Genomic DNA, 22,568 nt, shown 5'->3' with positions numbered 1-22,568 from the left:
GATATTTTTTATTTATTTTTAAAAGAACTGGTTTATTAGGCAAAGGAGAAAGAAAAAGAGAGGGACCTGCATAGTTACAGGTGGGCAGGAAGCTCCCCAGATATTTTTTTAAGTTACAACCTTTTCTGATAAACTTACATTTCACTAATCTTTAATGCAAGTTGAAATGTCAAAATATACACTGAGTTACAATAAAACAAAGCACGTTGTAATACCAAACCTGCTTTCTCCAACTACAAGCCTCACAATCCCAAAAGTACAAAAAGCACCCTCCCAACCAAGGATAGGTGCTAAATATGCTTACTTATGTATAAAAATCTAGATGCTTCACTAAATATGTGTGTGTGTGTTTGTATTAACTGACTAAACACTAGAAAAATAAAGTGACATTTCAAGGGCCATGGGCCATTCCACAGATGGATAAAGTGCCCACCATACTATTGGCCCAATGGCAGCTGCAGCCACAGAGGGGCACTTCTTGAGTCAAGGAGGGCAATAGAGGAAGGACTCACAGACAGGAAAGGCCACTAAGAGCAGCGTAAACCAGTTTCATTATGAACCAACTTTTCCACTTAAATCTTGACAAAGTCCAGACTTATGATAAGAGAGCACAGTACGTAAGCAGTCCTCACTTCCCATAACCCGCATTTACTAAAAACGGAAATTGTTTTCCAAAGGATATAAAGAAGAGTTATTTATAGGTAAATTAAAGCTGATTTCAAGCCCAAGTTGTACTGTCCCAATAAAAGGGTAGAGGCTTTTAAAGGTTTACAAAGGAATCATAGGAAGCATGGATAAAATAAAAACAAAAACCTACCCCAAATTCTGACGAAAGAATGAGTACTTTTCCTTTTGCTGTTAGATCTTTATAAAGTGCATCTATTTCAGCATGATATAATTGTGTTCTTTCTTCTGTGGTTTGAGTTTCCACAGAAAATAGTATATTGCCAACCCTAGGTATAAAAGATCACATGTTAAAGGCATGTATTATACAATTCAAAGAAGCCCACACAGAAAGTTAAAAGGAATTAAAAAGCATGCTGATGTGGGCCTCCCTGGTGGTGCAAGGGGTTAAACACAGCACTGTGAAGCTATCCACAGCCTCTGTAGCATGAGTTCCATTCCCTGTCAGCCAGGGAGCTACCCACATGGTGTAGACCTCTCCTGACTCACCTGCTGCTCCACTCAGCAGTGTACTTTAGTCAGTCTGCCTGTTCTATTCCCCATTCTGTCTCTGGTGAATCCTTTCCCCACACCTCTGGCCTAAACCCCAGTTCTTGTATGCATAAAAAAATAAATCTTTTATAAAAAAGCATGCTGATGTGGCACAAGATATGTCTAAAATGTATCCTGCTTTTCTAAAGGCAGATGAGGTATGTTTAAGTATGCAATTTTTTCATAACATATATTTTTCTCAGTCTAACCATATGTACTCATTATATGAACTTAAGCTAATACAGAAGGAACCAACACATAGTAAAGAATGACCTTAAATGCCTTATCAATATCTTATTAGCCATTCTGTTATGATTGAAGATCAGAGGTAAGAACTGTGTATGGAGAGAAAGTTTGGATACTTTGCTATTTTTTGTCTTTTTAAGCTTCTGTTGTATACTTAGCTGCACATGAGGCTCTATGGAGGCTATACATTTGATACAACAGGTATTTATTATGATGCCAGCAGCAAAATGCTGAGCATAGTTCTTAAAACCCACAAAAGAAGAATAAAGCCCAGCTGCTGCCTTTATTGAGGAAGGGAGGGAGAAACAAGGACACAAATTACGAGACCATGCTTCGGGCCATAACACAGTTCATCTGGGTTCAAAAGGGACACCAGATCTTATTTGGAAGACATGGGAGAAACAGGGAATGCTTCATGGATGAAGCAGCCTGAACTTGGGTCTTAAAAATCAGGGTGGGAGTGACAGAGACCACATGTGGAAGTAGGAAGTAACCTCAAGGAATAAGCTGTACAGCTGAACTAGCACTGCAGCGCTATTTATAAAGTGAAAAAAATGGGAAGCACCTAAATTAGTCAATAACAGAAAAAAAAAAAAAAAAAACCAGGAGAACCTACGGCAGAACCTACAGAGGGAATACTATGCAGCTATTAAAAATGCTTGTAAGAATAGGATATGGGAAATTGTTTAAGATAAAGTAATGATAAAGGTAGAAAAGAAACAGGTTAGAAAACAATATGCATAGTATAATCTCAGTTTCTAAAGAAAATTGTTTTTAGTCTTTATATAGTCCATCGTAAGATTGCACTACCCATGAAATACATTAAAACTTGCAGTAAAAAATTTAAAATGACTTTCAATTTCCTAATCTTTCATCTTTTTTTCATTTTATTAGTAGAAATCTCCCCCATGATGAACTTGGGAGAACCCAGAAGAATGCATTCCACAAACCACACTGGACACTAAATATCTGGATAATTATTTGGATTTAGACAGAAAATATTATCTCCTGGTGTCATCCTTCAAGTGTCACAACTGGATCCTGACAGATTTCATTTCATGATAAAGCTGACCCTCCCAGGGCACATGTGAAACATACACATCCTGACCCTTCACACCCACATGCAGGAAGCATACATACTTGTCGCCTGTGATAGTAATTGTAAATCCATCATATTCCTTCCCTTGATCTTTGAGGCTGGGAACTTTGGTGTTCACAGTAAATCCATCCTTTGTTTTAGTATTAAACTGCTTTCAGGGAAAAAGAAATTTCATGTTACTGGAGTATCATTCATTGTAACACCCTCAGCAGCTACTTTAAACAGTGACTCCCTCCCCTGTTTTGAAAAGGGGGCTCAGAGTCACTCTGTCACGGGGTGGGGGAGTAGATGGGGGTGCCTCTGTCTATGCCCATGCTCCAATGCCAACCCCAACCCTCTCCCTGTCCCGCTGCTAGAAACCACGGAGAACCTCAGCAGAAAGGGCTCCTAGGCTGTCCTCAGCAGCCTGCTTTTAAGAGCTCCCTTTGGCGCTCTCTCTCATGTTCAGATCAAGTGGCAGCAACTCAGGTTCTTAGCAGAAGAGCTGTACCCAATATCCCGGAACTCACAAAGCACCTTATGTTTCTGAAAGTGCTCAAAGTATAGCGTGATGTTTCTTCTGAAAAGTATTCAGAATTATATTTGTCAACTGGGGAATTTCACACCAGCACACACTCCAACTCTGCAGATCAGAGAAGTCTGTTTCAGTAGCTACACAAAGCTAAGAACAGCCCTCAGGAGTGATGAGTAGGAACATAGTTGCAGAAGTCAGTGCTTTGTTTAAAATATTTTTGACAAGAAGGAGGGAAGCTGAGGTATATTCTAACTCCCCTGAAGTGTCCCTTGTTTTGAATTCAAATGTTCCTAATATTGCCACACCTACTTTTCCTTTCTTAGATCTGCTTGCTATTCTTTCCCCTTTCAAATGAAATATCACTTTGTTGTAGGTATCGCCTTTAAAATAGAATACAGCGCCTCCCTTGTGGTGCAAGTCTCAGCACTATGAAGCTATCAGTAGCCACTGCAGCACAAGTTCGATCCCCAGCCAGGGAGATACATACATAGCGCAGCAGACTTCTCCTGACTCGACCGCTGCTCCCCTCTGCAGTGTATTTCAGTAGATCTGCCTGTTCTGCTCCCCACCCTGTCTGTGGTGAATCCTCTCACCTCCTTCTCCCCTAACCCCCCACTGCAACTCTGGCCTATCCCCCAGCTCTTGTATGCATAAATAAAATAAACTTTTTTTAAAAAAAGATAGACTAGAGCTAAAGTTCTAAGAACCAATCTGAGATCTCAGTCTTTCAGTAGAGGAAGAATTACTAATGTCATATTTGAAACCTGTCACTGTTGTTCCTACATTTCCTACCTACCTTGATTTTTCTTTCCTCTTAATCGGCTATTTCTTACAGACTTGCTTTTGTTGTTTTATTTTATTTTGCTTTATTTTACTTGTTTTATGAAGAGTCACTCTGTCATAGGGCAGGGGTGTTGTGGGGGGCGCTTTATTTTATTTTAGTTAATACTCAGTGTATTTGTATTAGTGTTTTCAAGCAGTATGCTTACACATTTTAAAACACATACAGCATGATATTAATAAGCATGTATTTAACAATTGAGAGTTTTTCTTTTTAAAGTGCTGTAACTTTTATCCCCTTTAAAAATACCTACAGTGGGCCTCCCCTGGTGACGCAGGTGGTTGAGGGCTGTACTGTGAAGCTGTCTGCAGCCTCTGCAGCGCCAGTTCAACGCCAGCCTGCTGGCGAGGATCCCACATGGCGCGGCGCATCTCTCCTATTGCGCCCACTGCTCCCCTCAGCAGCATATTTCGTCAGTCTGCCTGTTCTGTTCCCAGCTCTGTCTCTGGTGAATCCTCTTACCCTCCCGCACATCTGGCCTATACCCTGGTTCTTGTATAAATAAATAAATCTAAAAAAAAATAACTACAGTGATTTTGATGACAAATTTACCTTCATAATTGGAAGAAGGTCTTCTACTTTGTGTACCTTTTCCAGAGCTTCTCTAACTTCCAACAATCCTTTAGGATTATTAGCTCTTTAAAAAAGAGAGAGACAGCAACTAAAATTAATACAGTTGTAGTAATTATTTTATAAATCATTCTTCATTATGAGTAGTTCAATATTAAAAATGGGTCACAACTAAGGTTCCTAAATAGTAGGGTGGTTTAATCCTAATGAGTTTGGGGCTATCAATGAAAATTTCAAAAATAGATAGTAGCCCATCTAAAAGTGAAACAGGGACAAAAAGACCGAGGTGACAGCCAGCGTTTGTGGTACACTGATGGGTCTGGGTTTAGTCATAAAACCTTGATTCCCCTACAAATTCTGATTAGAAGTCAATGTTTTTTTCTTTCTAAAGTTGCTCAAATAGAAGTATCCTGCTAAGTTTTCATACCAATGTTGTATCTATGTCATACTACCTTTGAATTATAGGACAATGAATATTAAGGTTGAAATCCCTGATAAAGAAATGCAACAAAACATTCTGCTTTTCAGGAGAGACTAGAGAAGTCATAACATTGTGTGTTAGATTAAAAACTCAGATGAGATCCATGGAATTTGTGAAGCTACTGAAACAAAAGTTGATAAGTGGTTATGAAGAGTTTTATGATTCTAAACATTCTGTTAAAGTTTGATATATTTTGCTTAATGTGTCAACAGGCCTAGTTTTCAAGCTTCATAACTATAACTAAAATAAAATATATGAAATCTCTACATTACTATGAAAAAGAAAACTGAAGGATTACCCATGATAAACAAGAATCCTATCTTTAATAAAATGAAGAATTTTCTCGAAATATTCCAGGTATCTCATGTTAATCACCTGACCCCTGAAAGAAAAAAAAAAAATATGAATTACAGAGGCATATGTTCCAAATAACATCTAATTTAAAAATTCATTCAAATGAGTAATAAGTGAGAATAATATAGAAAAATGTTTGGGAAATCCACTTGTTTGTGATCAATGAACGGCGGAAGCAAAGAAATATCTTTGCACGACTATCAGCTCTTGATGATTTTGATAGAAAAGGCACCAAATTCAACCACAGAGAAGCCAAAGTGGGAAGAAAAATCCTCAAGTACTTAAAGAAGATTCAGACTTCTATGCTAATTTCCTCTATGGATTGCTTTACTTTTTTGGTCACATGCCTTTCCCTCCTACTTGGTTCCTCAGCAGCATTATCTGCTAACATTCTTTCTTACTGTCTAGCCAACTAGCAGTTTTCATCTCCTCTACCCACTCTAAATAGCTTCACTACCCCTCACCCCCATTTTTAAAACTCTCTCCCAAAACTTCCTATGCTAACAGATACTTTTAACTGCCTTACATGTGCTAACAACATGTGCACATCAGATCCTCCCTAGACACCACGCCCTGGATTGCCCAAGGGCATGGCCAACCTCATGTTCATATTGTCCAAGAAGTATTGACTCCCACTTCTCCGGCAGCTCCTGTCTCCAAACATGTCCACCTATTTTTTTGTCCTGTTGCTACCTGAACTACTGAGAAGCCATTGATGTGAGGCAGCAATTGGATGGCTTCCCTGTCATCTCATGCTCTCCCCTATTTCTAATCTACCACCGGTGCTCATGACTCTGCCTCCTCAATATCCATCTCTTCCTGTCTAGTTCACTTCCACAAAGCTTTCCATCTCTGGTACTTGTTTACCTGAATTATTATGCAACGTTCTAACCCCTTCCCTTGCCTCCAGGGTTGCTGCTCCTCTCTAACCTATCTGCCACCTACAGCCAAGATGATCATCTGAATTAAATCTGTTCACGTCCATTTCAGCTTACAGCCTCTGAATAGCCCTCTATCATCTTCAGGAAGATGAAAAACAGCTTCAGCATAGACTACAAAGTTATTTATATTTTTGTCTCTGCCTGTCTTTCCAGCCTCGACTCCTAATACTCTCTTAATTGCAAACTAATCATCAGTCATCATGAATTAGTCATCCTCTCCTGACCATGCCTGACTCACTTAAAGGTCCATGCCTCATCCTCCTCTCTCTGCTTCTTATCTTTCCAAATAACACAGGCAGCACCTGAAGGCTGGTCTAGGCACTCATTTTTTATGTCTGCACACACAACCACATTATATTTCACACATATATAGAAGTCCACTGGTCTCTCTTGCTACACCATGAAGTGAGGAACTGTATTTCACTTCTATATCACCATGATGCAGCATAGTACACTGACAGTGGCCCTCAATTAAAGCTAGTTGAGTCTATTGACAAATGTCCTATTTCTATTAGAAATAGGAATATACAAGTCAAAAGGAAAAAGAAATGTATTTTTACAAATAAAAATAAATATATAAATGACATTTCCATTAAATTTAAATATCAAAGCTGTATAGAATAATATTTTCTTAATTCAGGCTTCTGGATCAGAAACATTTTAGATGTGATACCAGCACATTTATAAAATGTAAAATGAAATTCAGTGAGTCCCCTGAAGCTGATATTCTCTGATACTAACTGTTTATTTAGAAGGTAGCTAAGCACAAGAAGAAAGGACTGAGGAGGGAGAGCCTCACCCCGACCCAAACTTGCAGAGTCGCTGGACAAAACCAGCTCTTCAGTTAACCTGGTTTGCACTTCCAGGACAGCAGCTAAGTGCCCAGTGTTATTAATCCAAACCCTTTGTGTGTGGGGAGTGAGAGAGGAGACCCTCCCCTATCACAACAGATTTGTCAAGGAATTTTTGAGTCATGACACAGCATCAGGATACTATGGAAAATGCAATGTTCTCCATCTCATTAATTTCTGTGATGTTTAGAACCTTTTAAAGACTGACTTCCTAGGCAAAAATCTGGCAATGTACCCTTCAATTGCACTCGGCATCAAAGAGGAGAGCCTGGAGAAGGAGCATGGCAGTACTCCATTTCTTTCTGCAACTGAGCTAGCTGAAAGGAATACATATGGGACCCTGCAGGGGCCAAACTGGTCTATGTATCCCTTGTCACCAAGAAAGTCACCAAGAAAGTCACCAAGAAAGAAGCACTGGGTTTCTCATCGTCTCCATGACCTATCTATTTAGAATAAATTCCTATGAAAATATAAAAGATGCACACAGGTAAATACCTGATTAAATTAATGTGGTTGTTGAAACCTCTGCTCAGACTTCGTGCTGGCATTTGATCTAACCACAGCACTGGCTGGTCTGGGTCAGCAATCCTATAAAAATAGAATGTGTTAAAGATGAAGACCTTATAAAATCTAGAAATGCTCAAAGCAGTCAAAATAAAATGTGTAGAAGTCTATGCAAAGGTGGGAGAAAGTAATTGTTTTGTCCATTATATCTAAAAATATGAAACACCAACTGAAAATCCCAAATAGATATCCCAATTGGGCCAGGCAAGAAGTCAGTACAGGTCTACTAGAGAGTTTTGTTTTTCTCATGAAAATGAAATCAGTGATTCCTTCTCTAAACTGACTGGTTAGCCAGGTATACACTTCAAAGGGATCAGTTCAATCAAGTTCATTCAGAGTTAATGATACTCTTTCAAAAAGACTACATTTAAAATGCTAAAACGCTACATTTAAAAATGTGCTTGGAAACATATTTCCTATTTCATAAATATTAACTGAGTGTATTTCAAAGTCGAATGATGCTAACAACTTTTGACAAACTTTAGAGAGGAAACATCAACTGAAAAGGCCTATTGTTAGTTAACAAAACAGGATACTGAACCTGTAACTAGAGGAGACGTATGTTACTTTACAAGAATTAGAGTTTACTTTCATATAAAGTTAGTTACCGTCTCCACTTCACTGCGATATCGAACATGTCTCTCCACTGCATTAGTCGTGTTTTTCCATTCATGCGAACCTTCGAGTTGGTCCATGTACGTTGCACAGCTTGCATGACTTCCAATGCTGCCAAACCCATGGCTAAAAGAAAAAAGTATTGAAACCAACTGAGTTTGTAAGTACAATTTGGAGGGACTAATTTTCACTCACTTTATAGTCTCAGTCACAACACCAGAGTCATTACATAAAGAAAGAATCACAAGTGTCGACTAGTTAATAAGCCAGGAGAACTGTTACAGCTGTGATGGTCTTACTAAAACTAAAATCTATCACAGGAAACTAGAGATACCACCAAAGATGTCTCCCCCAACTCTGCCTCCCACTGAAGCAACTTGGGGTTCAAATTTTCCCTCACTTCTAAAGTTAAGGAACAGCTTCTGTGGATCAGCTATCTCGAGGACAGTAGTAACTTAAGATGTATATTTTCTATTCCACACTATATTCTACATCTACACTATTGCAACAGTGCACTAGCACAGGCTGGATGTGGTCCTCTTTCAGAGTAAGTGATCACACTGAGATTTTGGGCAAGCACAGAAAATAATTTTTTTAAATCCAAACATGATTTAACAAGTCTTGTTCTTATGCCAGAAATATTTCCATTTTCAGAGAGTTGCAGAATACCTCTGTGTATCCTCTTGTTTGGAAGGAAACCAGGAGTTTCATATTGCATTAATGATCCCAAACGATCAGCTACACAAATCAGTTCTTGTACTTCAGGCTTATAACTCTCAAAATTCTGATGTAACACATCTCTGAAAGAAACATTACATATGTGATCAGGACTTCTCCATCAGACAACTGGCAATGCAATGTCACCTGAAAAACAACTACTCTCTCCACTGGAAATTAATCAAGAAACCTGTGACCATTAAATATTTACCTCAGTGCTTCACGCCCAACCACACACAAATTAAGACCAAATATTTATTTATGTATGTGCACAACCACCATCACATGCTTGTTGGTAACACTGCTAACTAGTTGGTAATTTAGAAGGCACCTGTGACTATATTTGCTTTGCAAACTTCTCCATGTGTGAACATCTGGGATACCTTCTGAGAAAGGCATCATTAGGCAGTAAACTCAAATGTCATGTCACTTTTCCCATAAAGCTCATAAGAAAATCTATAGAATATATTGTTTAGGGATATGTAGTTTACTAACTTGCTGCTTTTACATGTTATATTCTGAGATTAAGCCACACTGTTATATAGGTCATTTGCTTATACTGCTAGATAATATCCCACAGTATCACATGAATCCATTCTTGTGTTCATGGACATTTGGGATGATTTCCAGTTTTATGTTAGGTTAGCAGGCATGTCTACACTATTGCAATCTGAGTGAGCCTGTGCGAGTATGCCCTGTAACAGAAACAAGTCCTGCCCAGTGTTGGCTTCCACCCTGTGCCCTGAGCTGACAAGACAGGCTCTAGTACACGTGACCCTGAACTGGAAGAAGCAGGTCAGAAAATGAATGAATGAATGAATACAAGAGATTGTTTAATATTATAAGTGTTTTGGGTCTTTATTTAGAAGTATGGTGATGTTTCTGTTATCATAAATATAACAGAGGAACTAACTTTTATATCAATTAGCCTATGGCAAAATTGGTTTCATTATACCTCGTTCTGCTTAAAGTAGCAGTTTCCAAGAATCTATCAACAACTTTAAGTGAGATTGTACTATATATTTATACATTTTCTAAAGTTAAAACATGTTTCTATTCCTACAAAAAGTCCTCAATGATACGATGTTACCTTTTTTAAGCATGGAAGAACTTGGTTGGCTATATTTTATTTAGTATTCTTACATCTATACTTACATTCTTACATCTATACTTATAAGTGAGAATGGCTTCTATTTTTCCTTTTTATACAATCCTTGTCTGTTTTTGGTATTGTCATTATATTGGGCCTGCAAAATAATTTGATAATATTACCTTCTATTCTCTTGAAAGTTTGCTGGGACACCCTGCAATATCATTTTACTGAATGTATGTGGTACTTTTAAAATGTATTTGGTACATTTTACTGAAAGTATGTGGTACTTTAAGATGTATTTGGTACTTTAAAATATTCCACTTATGATCACAAGATCATACATTCAGTAAAATGTACCAAATACATTTTAAAGTACCACATATAAAGTTATATGTTATACCACATTATAAAGTACCACATAAGTACCACTTATGATCTTGTGATCATAAGTGGAATATTTTAAAGTACCAAATAAGCATCTTAAAGAATTACATAATTACTCAGATATTTTATTTCTTCTCAAATCAATTTGGTAAATTGTGACTTTCTAGGAACCAGACCATTTATTTCTGATCTGGTTTATTAAAAAAAAAAAAATTATTTGCATACAGATTTTCTTGGCATTCTCAGCATTTTAATATCTGCTAATCTTTGGTTTTATCTCCTTTTAACTTTGTTGCTTATAGTTTTTAGGTTTTTTTAACTAAATTTAGATTTTTTAATTTTTTTAATAAAAAAAATCAATCTCGCTAGAAATTTCTGTTAGTGATAAAAGGCAAAAGTTTTACTTTGGTGAATTTGTCATATATTCAGTTTTCATTAATTTCTCTCTATACTTACTTCCCCTCCTTTCTGCTTTCTTTGCTATTTTCTCTACTTCCTAATTCTTACACCTTATCTATTTGCTTTATTCCCAATGTAGTACTTAAGGATATTAATATTTTTTGTATTATCAGTTTCAATGCATTCCACACATACTGGTATTACATTAAATTACTACTGTGATTTCATTCTTAATCCATACTTCAATACATATACTTCTAAATTTCCAAATAAAGCGGACTTTTTTCCCATATATATTTTTAAAGATGCTGTGGTCAGATATGACACCAATTACTTTATATTTGAAATATCCATAGTCAGTGGTCAATCTTTGTAAATGATCTAAGTATACTTGAAAAGACTATGTATTCTTTAATTAGTGGGTACACAGTTTTATAGTAGACTATTTAGTCAGGTTTTTTAATTGTAATGTTTGAATAGACTAAATCTTAACTAGCTTTTTTGAGTTATCAAAAATTAGAATCTCTTACTATGATACTTGTTTATTTCTCTGTATATTCACGTTTTGATTTTATTTTTTTATCTATGGTCATTTTTTTTTTTTTTAAGATTTATTTTTATACAAGAACCGGGGTATAGGCCAGATGCGAGGGAGGGTGAGAGGATTCACCAGAGACAGAACAGGGAACAGAACAGGCAGACCGACGAAATAAACTGCTAAGGGGAGCAGCGGGCGAGACAGAAGCAGTTGGCTCGCCATGTGGGTTGCTCCGAGGCCGGCAGGGATCGATCGAACCAGCACTGCAGAGGCTGTGGACAGCTCCACAGTACTGCGCTCCACCACCTGCACCACCAGGGAGGCCCAATTTCTAGTCATTTTTGATAATTTCCTATTTCTTGCTCATGTTTCTAACTCCGTCATAATTTCACTTGGAGTTGTTTTTGAATGTGTATTCAACAATTCCAATATCTGAAGGACTTGTAGGTCTAAGTCTATTGCTTGTTTTGCTGTTGATACTTGCACATAATTTCGGTGATCTTGCTTTTTGATTCTCACACTAATGATCTTAGTTTGTGAGAACATGGAGCCCAAATTGGCACTAATTTCTTGACAGGGAGGATTTGCTTCTGCTGAAATCCTAGGAAGGCCTCCACTATGAAATCATGTTAGTCCTTTGAAGTTCAGCAAGCTCATCTGTCTGTGCCTCAAGGCACTCCATGACAGCAGCTGTTAGATACTTATGCAGGACATTTTCTTCCTTCTAAATTTGATTCTCATTTACCACTCTAGTTTGAATACCCCTCTTTTCTTTCCTTTTTAGAGAGTAAAGAGGCTAATATTTAGATATGTCTCCTAATTTTTAATGCATTGCTGAGTCTCCCAGGATTAATTTAAATTCTGTTTTTCAATGGCATAGTCCTTTAGACATACCCATTTTAATGTATTGCATCAGTAGTAATGCAGCACTGTGATCTCAAACTTTCAAACGTAATTTCTCTTAACAGTAACATGGTTAAAAAAAAACACATAGCAAAAACTGTCAGTAAGTATGTGTACATTTGAAGTTTTAAAGTGGCCCAAAGCTAGCAGGGAAATTCAGATTAGAAGGAAAAATGATACTCAATGGTAAGTTTTAAGGAATTTTATAAACTAAATATTTGCAGACATATCAAATCCAAAACCAAATTCATTAGAAATATGAATAGTCACTGGTTGATCAAGAAATATCATGATGAATTTATAGCTCAAGCCTGAAAAAGGAAAAAAAGTCATCTTCTCACTTTATGTGGGGTTGCAATCCTGGCTGCTCTTCATAGTCTTCTATGAGGAAAGGCAGATTTTTAGCCCAGTGGTCTTTAAAGTTTCCAGGCAGATCCACATCAATGTTATATTCCGTAAGGGGCGTATCAAGGTGTGCATGGAGATATCGAGAATACTCTGCAGACAAGAAATGAGATTTGACATTTCCAAGTACTGCTAAAGAAATATTTTTTATAACTAACTGCTATACAAATACATGTAACAGTTATTTAAGAATTCATAATGGAGACTTCCAATTTTGGTAAATCACCATTATATGATAAGATATTATATGACAACCAGGGTAACTTGAGTTACAACAGTCAAACAGAGCCAGTCAATCTGTTTTCACTCTGGCTAAATGTTAATCATCTCATGAACTACACAAAAGATCTCACATTTCAATTCCAGAGTCTGAGAATTCAAGCTCAGCGTCAGAAAGAATCTGATTCTGTCAAGTGATAGATCCACTGGCTGTATACACAATTTCATCCACTGACTGAACAACTACAGTTTATCTCCACAGACACAATGTTGAAAGAAATAAGATGTGGAGTGCCCGATCCTTGAGACTATAAATCGCAAATCCAAGTCCTACCAAACCAGGAATAAAGGAATTGTAACTTAGAGTACACGGCTGTGCTATCCAATGTGCAGACCCTAACCCCTGGCTATTTTGTACTTAATATGTAGTTAATGTGACCAAGAAACTGACTTTATTTTATTTAACTTGAATTAAATTTAAAAAGTGGTTAATTCAGCAGAAAACTTATATACATTTGGAACAGCTTACATATATGAATTTTTTTCAACATTAAATTTTATAATTTATAACTGAATCAAGCATTTCCAATGAAAATTCAGCATCCAAATTGAGATGTTCTGAAAGTGTAAAATACATACCAATATCAGACTTAAGTATGAAAAAGAACGTAAACTATGTAATGAATGGTGTTTTCATATTAATTTATGGTGAACTAATATTGTGATGTGCTGAATTAAATAAAATGTATTATTAAAATTAACTACAACAAAGGAGAGATGAGGCATCTCATATGAAAAAAATATCTTTATGTATGGCAGAGAAAGGTAAGACTATGACTAATAAATGGATAACCAAAAGATTGCTTTCTTCTTCATCCCCACTTAAATTCTGATACAAAATAATGACAGATCAAAGGGTGACTCATGAAGGGTAACTTCCCTGCATTCCTATCTTTGGATGAGATGTGGCAAAACCCAGATGACTGTCATACTTCTTTCAAAATGGTTTTTTGACTTAAGGAAAAATTTTATTAACTGTAGAAAGAAAACATAGGAAGTGGCAGAAAAAGCACTGCATTGGTCTGTAGAAGACAAGGATGCCACCTCTAAGCCAGATATCATTAACCAGGGAGTGACCACAGGCACATTATGGGGCTTCTTCAAGACTCAACTATCTATTACAGAACAAAAGACAGACAAGCATTATGATTTCTACAGCACTGAACATTAAAATTTAAAAATTCTGCCATTTTCTGACTTACCTCGCAGATATTTTACTTTAAGATACTCTGGGCTAGCCTTCTGACCTGGGAGGGGATCATTCAGCATAACTTTAGTTTGTGCTTTTATCCCTTCATAAAACTGTCCCATTGCAACATGGCTAAGTCCTTTCATATACTGGCACACCTCGTTATAAGGCTCAAGCTGTAGGCACCGCTGAGACAGGAAGGAGAAAATATTGCATTAGTATCAACATAGTTTATGAAATTTTAAAATGCTTTATTCTTTAATCTAAAATTAGAAGAGTTTTCCCTTCTGTTTAATTAAGACCAATTACATACGCTGTAAATTAGGCAATGGTTTTTGGTTTCTTCTTCTTTGACCCACCCTCCGCACACCAGCATTTGCTTCACTAAACTTTTTATGTATACATATTTTTTTCACATCATTTTTCATTATTGTACAATGTATGCATTTTCATCTCAGTTATAGTCCCCATGAAATTCCCACCACCCATTCACCTGTGAACTATCACCATGGTCCCTTGTTTTCTTCCCACCCCTGTTTTGATCCTACTCCCTTCTCCCTCCCGGCAGAAGAATAATCCAAGAACTTCAGTTATAGCCTCTCACTTATAGATACTCACCTTGAAGTTTTTAAGGGCTTCCTGTAAGCTGCCATGGTGATAAAGCATCATTCCTCGGAGTTGGAGGGTCTGTACATGATTTTGGTTGAGCAATAGTGCCTTTTGAAAGCTCTCAGTGGCTGCTTCAAAATTGCCCAGCTCTCTAGGTATTTAACAATTATGAAAAAAAAGGATTGACATTTCAGTAAATGTGCAGAATAAGTTATCCTCATGATTATGGTTCAATATGTGAACACTTTGATAAGTGTGTTCTCTTTCTTATTTTACCACTTACAGCTATGTAATGTTTGATAGATCACATCCCACTAACTTTTTCTAATCTTATCAGAATATGGGATAACCAAGGCACTCTTGAAATTCTTTTGGGGAAAACTAATTTATTGATTTCCATAGGCAAATGCTTATTAAATCCCTTTCAATTCATTGTGTGTTTCTAAAAACTCTGTGAAAATTGTGTTAATTGAAAGAAACATATACTTCTCCTTTGGAAGAAAGTAGGGAGGTTGCATTCATACAGATATTTATTCTGAGTCAAATGCACAGGCTTAAAATTCTACTTTTTATCACTTAAGTTCCTTAAAATTTAGAAATCATTATGCAATTTAAAATTCTAAAAAAAGAAGCATATTTAGAATTGTGATCATTTTATAGTGGAAATGGTTATTACTGACCAGCCCTCTTTTACATTAAATTTTTACAATATTAATGCTTTCAAAATATGATAAAATATTTTGAAAATACTTTCAAGTATGATAATATTCTATAATAATGATTATTTTTTAAAAATATAACACCCACTTACATTTACACAGCACTTTACTATTTAGTAGGTGCTTTCAAGTCTGTTTTCAACTTATATTTTCAACAATTCTGTGGGGCAGGAAGGATAAATAACATCCCTTAAACTCAAAACAAAACCCAACATTTCTTTCTTCAAGTTAGTGAAAGCGCTTCTCCAAATATTACATCAGATAAATTCTTGAATTTAATCCTACCCATATAAGATATCTGAGTTTTGAAGGAAATTTCTGTTACTTTCTTTCTAATTTTTATTGTACTTTTTAGATACATATTTTTATTTATTTATGCATACAAGAACTGGGGAGTAGGCCAGAGATGCAGGAGGGAAGGTGGGTAAGAGGATTCACCAGAGACAGAGTAAGGATCTACTGAAACACACTGCTAAGGGGAGAAGTGGCAAGACAGGAGAGGTCTGGTATACCATGTGGGTTAGCTCCCTGGCCGGGGATCAAACTCATGCCACAGTGGCTGCTGATAGCTTGATAGCACTGAGACTTTAACCCCTGTGCCACCAGGGAAGTACATTATTGTACTTTTTAAAATGAGAACTTAGAAGTGCAGAGAAGCTAAGCATACCCAATTGTAGAAAAGGCAATCCAGAATTAGAACCAAATCTCTTTACTCCTAAATCCTGAGCCCCTTTCATCATGCCATACCATCTCATCTTTAGGTCAGAGTGTAAACAAATATCTAGAGTCAAAAGTCAGAATAGTTCTTCAGTCAGGGCAATGCATAGATTCAGAAAGACAGGTAATAGGCACTTCTCATTCCTGAAGGAGCTATATCATTATTGTAACTTTCCTATCCCTTTATTTTAGGACTCCTCAAACAGATCATAGTGGTTGGGGAATTAACCTTAGTTACTGGCTAAAAATCAATATCATCTATAACTCAACAGCTTATAATGGCACTATTGATAACAATAACCCTGGAAAGGCTAATCTTCAATGAACTGAAGTTGTTTTAAGATACATACATCAGAATATCCCCTGACAAGCAGCTCTTTCTAGATTCCAGTGAGAATCTCAACAAGTATGCACATGCCTATGTCACTCAGAATGTAATATCTTTTCAAAGATCACTGTTAGGGTCTCTCTGGTGGCACAAGGGGTTGGGTCTCGGCACTATGAAGCTGTCAGCAGCTACTGAGCATGAATTAGATTCCCAGCCAGGGAGCTAACCCACATGGCACAGCAGACCTCTCCTGACTCGCCCACTGCTCCCCTCAGCAGTGTATTTCAGCAGATCTGCCTGTTCTGCCCCTACTCTGTCTCTGATGAATCTTCTCAACCCCATCCCCTGCATCTCTAGCCTATATATACCCCAGCTCTTGCATGCATAAATAAATAAAATAAATCTTCAAAGATTTATTTGAAGAGCCCTATTACATGAGGCCATCTTATCTCCCCAACTCTACACCCTCACTTCTATCCCAATAGCCATTACTTTACTTACCTATAGGCCTGCCCCAAACTTTTATATGCATCAATAAAATCAACTTTTTGCTTCAAAGCTTCTTTGAAGGATTCAATAGCTTCCTAAAAAAAGTATATAGAAAATTATTTCATTTGCATAAGTTTTAAGTTTCATTTAAAATACTAAAGGACTTAATTATGTATTATACATGATCTCTGAGTGATTTTTTTCTTTTATAAATACAAGGACTTAAAAATTAAAAGAGAGAGGTAGAATGTACAATAAAGATAAGGCAGGAGATTTTAATTTCTATAGCAAACAAATGCATTACTACAAATAGTAACAGACAGAGCCTTACGTTCTCCCTTTCAAAGTGGGAAAATAGTTTCTCACTACCTATTCCATTAGGACTTGGAATACTAATGATATCAACTTCATACTAATAACATTTCCTTAACTAACAAAATCCCTAGAAAACTAAAGTAAGCCTAATAGTTGTGTGAAATAGTTCAAAATGATTATAAGTAGCAGCATTTAAAATCGAACCAACAAAATAGCAAGCCCAATGTAAAACTGTTTTAAAAACAAGCAAAAAGGGCTCCTACATTAACTGAAGAATTGCTACAAGAAAAAAGCAAGGTAAAACAAAACAAAATAGATGCCTTAAATGTCGGGGGCACTTGGGACAGAGTTGTGCCAGTACGTCCCCAGGTCTGCAGGGGCACTACGCTTTAGAGAGAAGCCCTTAGGACACATAGTGCACTGGGAACTCTCGCTGAAAACTACTAATATGATGTATTATTCTGTTTTAGAATCAACATCCTAGGTTTAAACCAGTATTGAATGTAGTAGCATCATGACTTGACTATTTACTGCAATAAAAAATTAGGAAGACATTTTACATATTTCCCAAGGAAAAGATGCATCTTACTTAATTTAGTAGCTACTAAGTATCATGCTCTGTAATAACTTTACTAAGAAAGATTTTAGAACTTGTGTGATAGATTGTTTCACACCTGATTAGGTAATTTTTCATAGCAGGAAACTACAAAAGATGTCTATGCCTTGCACATAGTAGGCACCCAATAAATATTTAGAATTTGGTAGGTGCAAAAAATGGTTTTGCGAAAGAAGTTTTTTTAAATTATTCATTCCTTACTTCTTGATATTCTCAGTGAGGAGTGCAGCAGGGCAAGAGAAACTGGCTTTCAAAGGCAACAGTGGGACTACCACTCACTTATTAAGGAATCCCAATGAACATCTATTAATTGTAAGCATAAGAATGGCTAAATTTTAACATTTAAGAAATGTTAAAGATCATTCTTAGTTGGCCTTCCTGCTTTGTTACTGTCTTGATCTTTCAGGATTTTTACAACTGTATTTTTAATTCAACAAACATGTATTGAGCACCTACTATGTGCCGGGACAAGGTGAGGAACAGGGGACATAAAAGTGAGCAAGTCATTATCTCTGTCCTCTAAGAACTCACTAGTTAGAAAGTCTAGTTAGAAAGCCAATTATTGAACCAGGTTATCAGAATACGGACTAAAAGCTACAATATAGATATGAGTAAAAGTCTCTGGGAATAAAGAGAAAGAAACAACTAACTGAGCCTGGGGATACCAGAACAAGCTTCACAGAGGAAATGACAATTGAGTCAGGGGTCTTGGACAATGAGAAGGAATCTGGCAAAGAAAGAGGGATTCTGGGACAGGGGAAATGCTACTGTGCAGTGGCACAGCAGGCTCAGAAACAGACAGAAATACAGAGCCACAGGAGTAGGGAACACGGGTGGGAGTGGGGGAGAAGGGAAGAGACTGGGACCAGGCCAGAGTGGTAAGCAGGGGCCAGAGAGGGCGCGGCCTCTGCCGTGCTCTGCATTCTGGGCATTAGCCCACAAGCTGTGAGGACAAAACTTACTGGAGATATTATCACTAACAACACAGAAGACAGACAGGAGAGGGGAGAAAATGGAGCCCAAGTAGGAGGTAGCTACAGTAATCCAGGCAAGAGATAATGAAAGCTCAAAGTGAGAAAAGAAGGGTCAAATTCAGGAGACGGTTCTAAGGTAAACTAAGACAGAACTGGCTGGCTATGTGGGTATGGGAGTGAGGCAGAAGGGACAGGAAGCTTTTAAGCTGAAGAGCCTGGGTGGTGGTGAGAGCGTTAACCACAGGAGGAAGGACAGCTGCAGGGTGGGTGGGAGGAGGTCAGGAGTCCAGTTGGGGCTTGTTAAGGCTGGAGTGTGTGGACGTCTAGTGGAGATGCCCAGGAGACATCTGCTGCCCACTGCACTTACAGCATGCTTGGACGCCACAGTTCTTCAAATTCTGATTTCTCTTCAGCTTTTAAGAGTCTTTGGTTTCGGGGTTCCTGTCTAATCACTGCACAGCTCTCTACCTCATTCTGCCAAAGAGGGGACATAGCAGAATCAAGATTTTAAGCCATTGGGAACAAAGAAACTACGTTTGAATCACTCTGTAAGCATATGACTGGCTCTGAATTCATTTGCACAGCGCATGTATTGTCACCACTTTAAGTCTCCATCCTTCTTACTAGCCGGTGGGCAGCCATCACTCTCAGGCAGTTTGTTGTAACTAAGAGAATAATTTCAGAACTCTCAAGTCAAGGCTGACAAAAATATGGACTGTTGCTCAGAATATACAATTTTTGAAATATCCTTACAACACAGATAAAACAGAACTCCATGGAAAAGTGTCTGCAGTTTTTTCCTAGGAAAATAAAAAATGTCTGATAAATCTACTGTATTGGACACTTGCAAAATTTGTAATATAATATTGCCTGATATATTTTAATGTAGTATATACCACAAAGTAAATGAGCAATCACCTACTTAATTTCTAAATTGCTATTGACCTAGAGAGACCACCTTTAGGATATAAAGATAGCTCAAGCTCATTGGTCCATTTAATATCTTGTCTCTACAGTTAACAAGAGAAATAGAGATAACTGAACTAAGATCATTAATTTAATGAAGGCATGTCACCACTGACTCAGTTTTCCAATCTGTGTAACTGGGACACCCTCTGCTCCTTCTATACTTCATGGGGATGCCGTTGGGATGAATGAGACAATACGTAAACACTCTGACCTCCTCGGACAGCAGATCTATAAAAATGCAAAGAAAAAGTTCCCAACTATTACACACATTGATGCTGTGTTTATGAGCATGGTGAAAAGGAGAAAGGACCAAATACTTTGGGATGACCGTTTCACTGGGGAGCTTCTAATGCTCAGAGAATGAAAGCAGTGTTTCCAGGTTCTTATCATGTAGATCTGGGCTAAAGAGCCAAACTGAATTTTAATCTTGTCCAATTTGTGGCTAGTATCTCTGTTACAGAGAAATTCTCATTCCCAAATAACCTGCAGAGCCCAGGCCCAGCCCACATTCCTAAACCTGGTTTTATAGTAACAAAGTTTAAAGGGAAATCACCTGTTTGCAATTGTTAACTTCAAAAATATTTCAAACTTCTTAACACTAATAGTTGGTATTTTTTATATTTTTAATATTTTCTCCTCCATGAGGTAGAGGTCAAGGGATAAGATTTGAATATGATATTGTGATTTTGAGTTTTTTCTTTTAAATCTAAGGTGCCTGAGAGAAGATGAGAGGAATAGTGGGCAGATATGAAATGAACTGGAAAAGTCAATCTGGCAGCTGCAAAAGCACATTTTATGGACTCTCAAAGCCTGAGGCTGCCAGCCTGAATCCTGAGGGAAGAGAGAAAGAGAGCCCTTATGAGGACTACCCTCCACATACCTGCAACATGCATGTGAGGAGTAGGAAATTTTGCAAATTATTTTGAGGGAGTTTTGTTGTTGTTGTTGTTGTTGTTGTTTTTAGAATCTATGACATTTAATTTTTCACATGTGAAATAATCTGTAATGATTAATACCTGATTCACGTTTACAGCTTACAAAGTACTTTTCACATGCATCATTTTATTTAATGCTCCCAATCACTTCAAGAGGCAGAGTTAGAATCATCTCTACTTGATAGATGTGGAAGGAGAGGATAAAAGAGCTTAAGTAACTTGTCCCACGGTATATATAATTAATATGATTGAGAGGAGAGCTCAAACCAAGGCCTTCCAACTCCAAATTCAATGCTCTGTCCTCGAAATTCATTCATTCCATTAATACTTATTGAGCACCTACTATGTGATAGGCACTGTCTATAACACTAAGGATTTACAACATTCGGTCTTTTTCAACCAAAAACCTTGCCCCCGACCTCTGGTGCATATATGTGTGGATATGTATGTTCCTCAAAGTATTTGAAATGACAAAATACATGTTCCTCCTGCCAGAAGTACCCTTCCCTGCCACATGCTATTGAAATGCCTCACAGCTTTCAAAGTCCAGATTGAGGACGCCCTTCGCTCTGAAGACTCTCGACTGCCTCATCAGAATGAAGTGTGCTCACCACTGCAGGCTAACTGTGTTGGCTCTTAATCTGTCTTCAGTCAGGCAGTTTTGATGTGTCCTGTACTAGAGCACTTAGTATGTGCCAAGCCTGGGGCACTCAGGAAGGCAAGAGAAGAGACCCAGAGCTTCACTCGCAGGAACGTTTCCAACCCCCTCGATGTTGGCACAGAGTTCCTGCACAATAGAGTCTCAACATGTGCTCAGAGAATGCAGAATCAAGGGCCAGGAGCAGGAGGAAAGGAGAAGCTGGTGACACTTGTACCCCGCTTTTAAGATAGTTTAAACAAGCCTTTCTAAGTTTCCCTCAAATCACCTACCAATTGCAGTCAATCTTCAAGTGATAGTAAAAAACAATCAATTGCAGAAAGGTCCTCCAACCTGTTCCTGCAGCCTCCGGGGGAGCCACATGAGGTCTTACCACCTGGCCTGGAATGTCTCCTCATCAGGTTTTCTGTCCCTAAGCTACTCAGCCACTGCCGTGTCAAATCCACTTCCTAAAATGACAGATTTGGTCTCAACTATGTATTTCCTTCCAAATCTAGATTTCTACAGTTCCTTTGGGCCTATAAATTAAAGTCAAAATGCTCAACACAGTACTCCAGGCATTTTAGGACCTCCCCACAACCAAGTCTCCAGCCCCCGCTGCCTTAGGTTCAAACCCTACTATTTACCACTCTCTAAATGTGGCTGTATTTCCATGTCTCAATATCTCTTCTGTGCTCTTCTCTGTCTAAAGTGCCTTTCTTCCTTCACCTAAGCCTACTCCATCTACAAAGTGCAGAACAAAGACTATCTGTTCTCTGGAACGTTCTCTAACTCCATAGTTTAAATGAAGCTGTCTTAGCTGTTTCCTAACAACTTCTCTTATTTACTTTCTTTAATGTATTTACCATACCATAAATTCTATGTAGAAAAAACTTTGTAAACTGCATCCTTTATACGTGTAAATTATTACTTCTCCTTCTTATAGGCTTTTATTCTCGCCCCTTCTGTAGCTTCCTCCAAGTACCTACCAACTAGTAGGAGCTCAATAAATGTGTTGATTCAAACTACTTGCTATTAAATAAACCAATTAGATAGACAAAA

General features: G+C 37.6%; 1 protein-coding gene across 4 annotated transcripts in view; it reads right to left on the bottom strand.

Moving 5' to 3' along the window:
- Positions 1-22,568, bottom strand: part of TTC13 (tetratricopeptide repeat domain 13) — a 63,649-nt gene that overhangs the window by 5,494 nt on the left and 35,587 nt on the right. For 2 of the 4 annotated variants that reach the window (XM_037510434.2, XM_037510431.2), the window contains 11 exons: positions 17,073-17,155; positions 14,817-14,958; positions 14,212-14,386; positions 12,667-12,823; positions 8,961-9,091; positions 8,285-8,417; positions 7,608-7,700; positions 5,265-5,348; positions 4,468-4,552; positions 2,602-2,708; positions 818-953 (listed from right to left, as the gene is read on the bottom strand). In XM_037510434.2, coding sequence (XP_037366331.1) covers positions 818-953; positions 2,602-2,708; positions 4,468-4,552; positions 5,265-5,348; positions 7,608-7,700; positions 8,285-8,417; positions 8,961-9,091; positions 12,667-12,823; positions 14,212-14,386; positions 14,817-14,958; positions 17,073-17,155 — 1,326 coding nt within the window. Of the gene's footprint in view, positions 1-817; positions 954-2,601; positions 2,712-4,467; positions 4,553-5,264; positions 5,349-7,607; positions 7,701-8,284; positions 8,418-8,960; positions 9,092-12,666; positions 12,824-14,211; positions 14,387-14,816; positions 14,959-17,072; positions 17,156-22,568 lie in introns of all 4 variants that reach the window. The other 2 variants (XM_037510430.2, XM_037510433.2) reach the window with 1 other exon arrangement.

Source organism: Talpa occidentalis, unplaced genomic scaffold (assembly GCF_014898055.3).
Source record: "Talpa occidentalis isolate TD23 unplaced genomic scaffold, MPIMG_talOcc4v2.1 talOcc4.14, whole genome shotgun sequence".
In the NCBI taxonomy this organism is placed as follows: Eukaryota; Metazoa; Chordata; class Mammalia; order Eulipotyphla; family Talpidae; genus Talpa; species Talpa occidentalis.
This window is presented reverse-complemented; position numbering and strand designations above follow the sequence as displayed.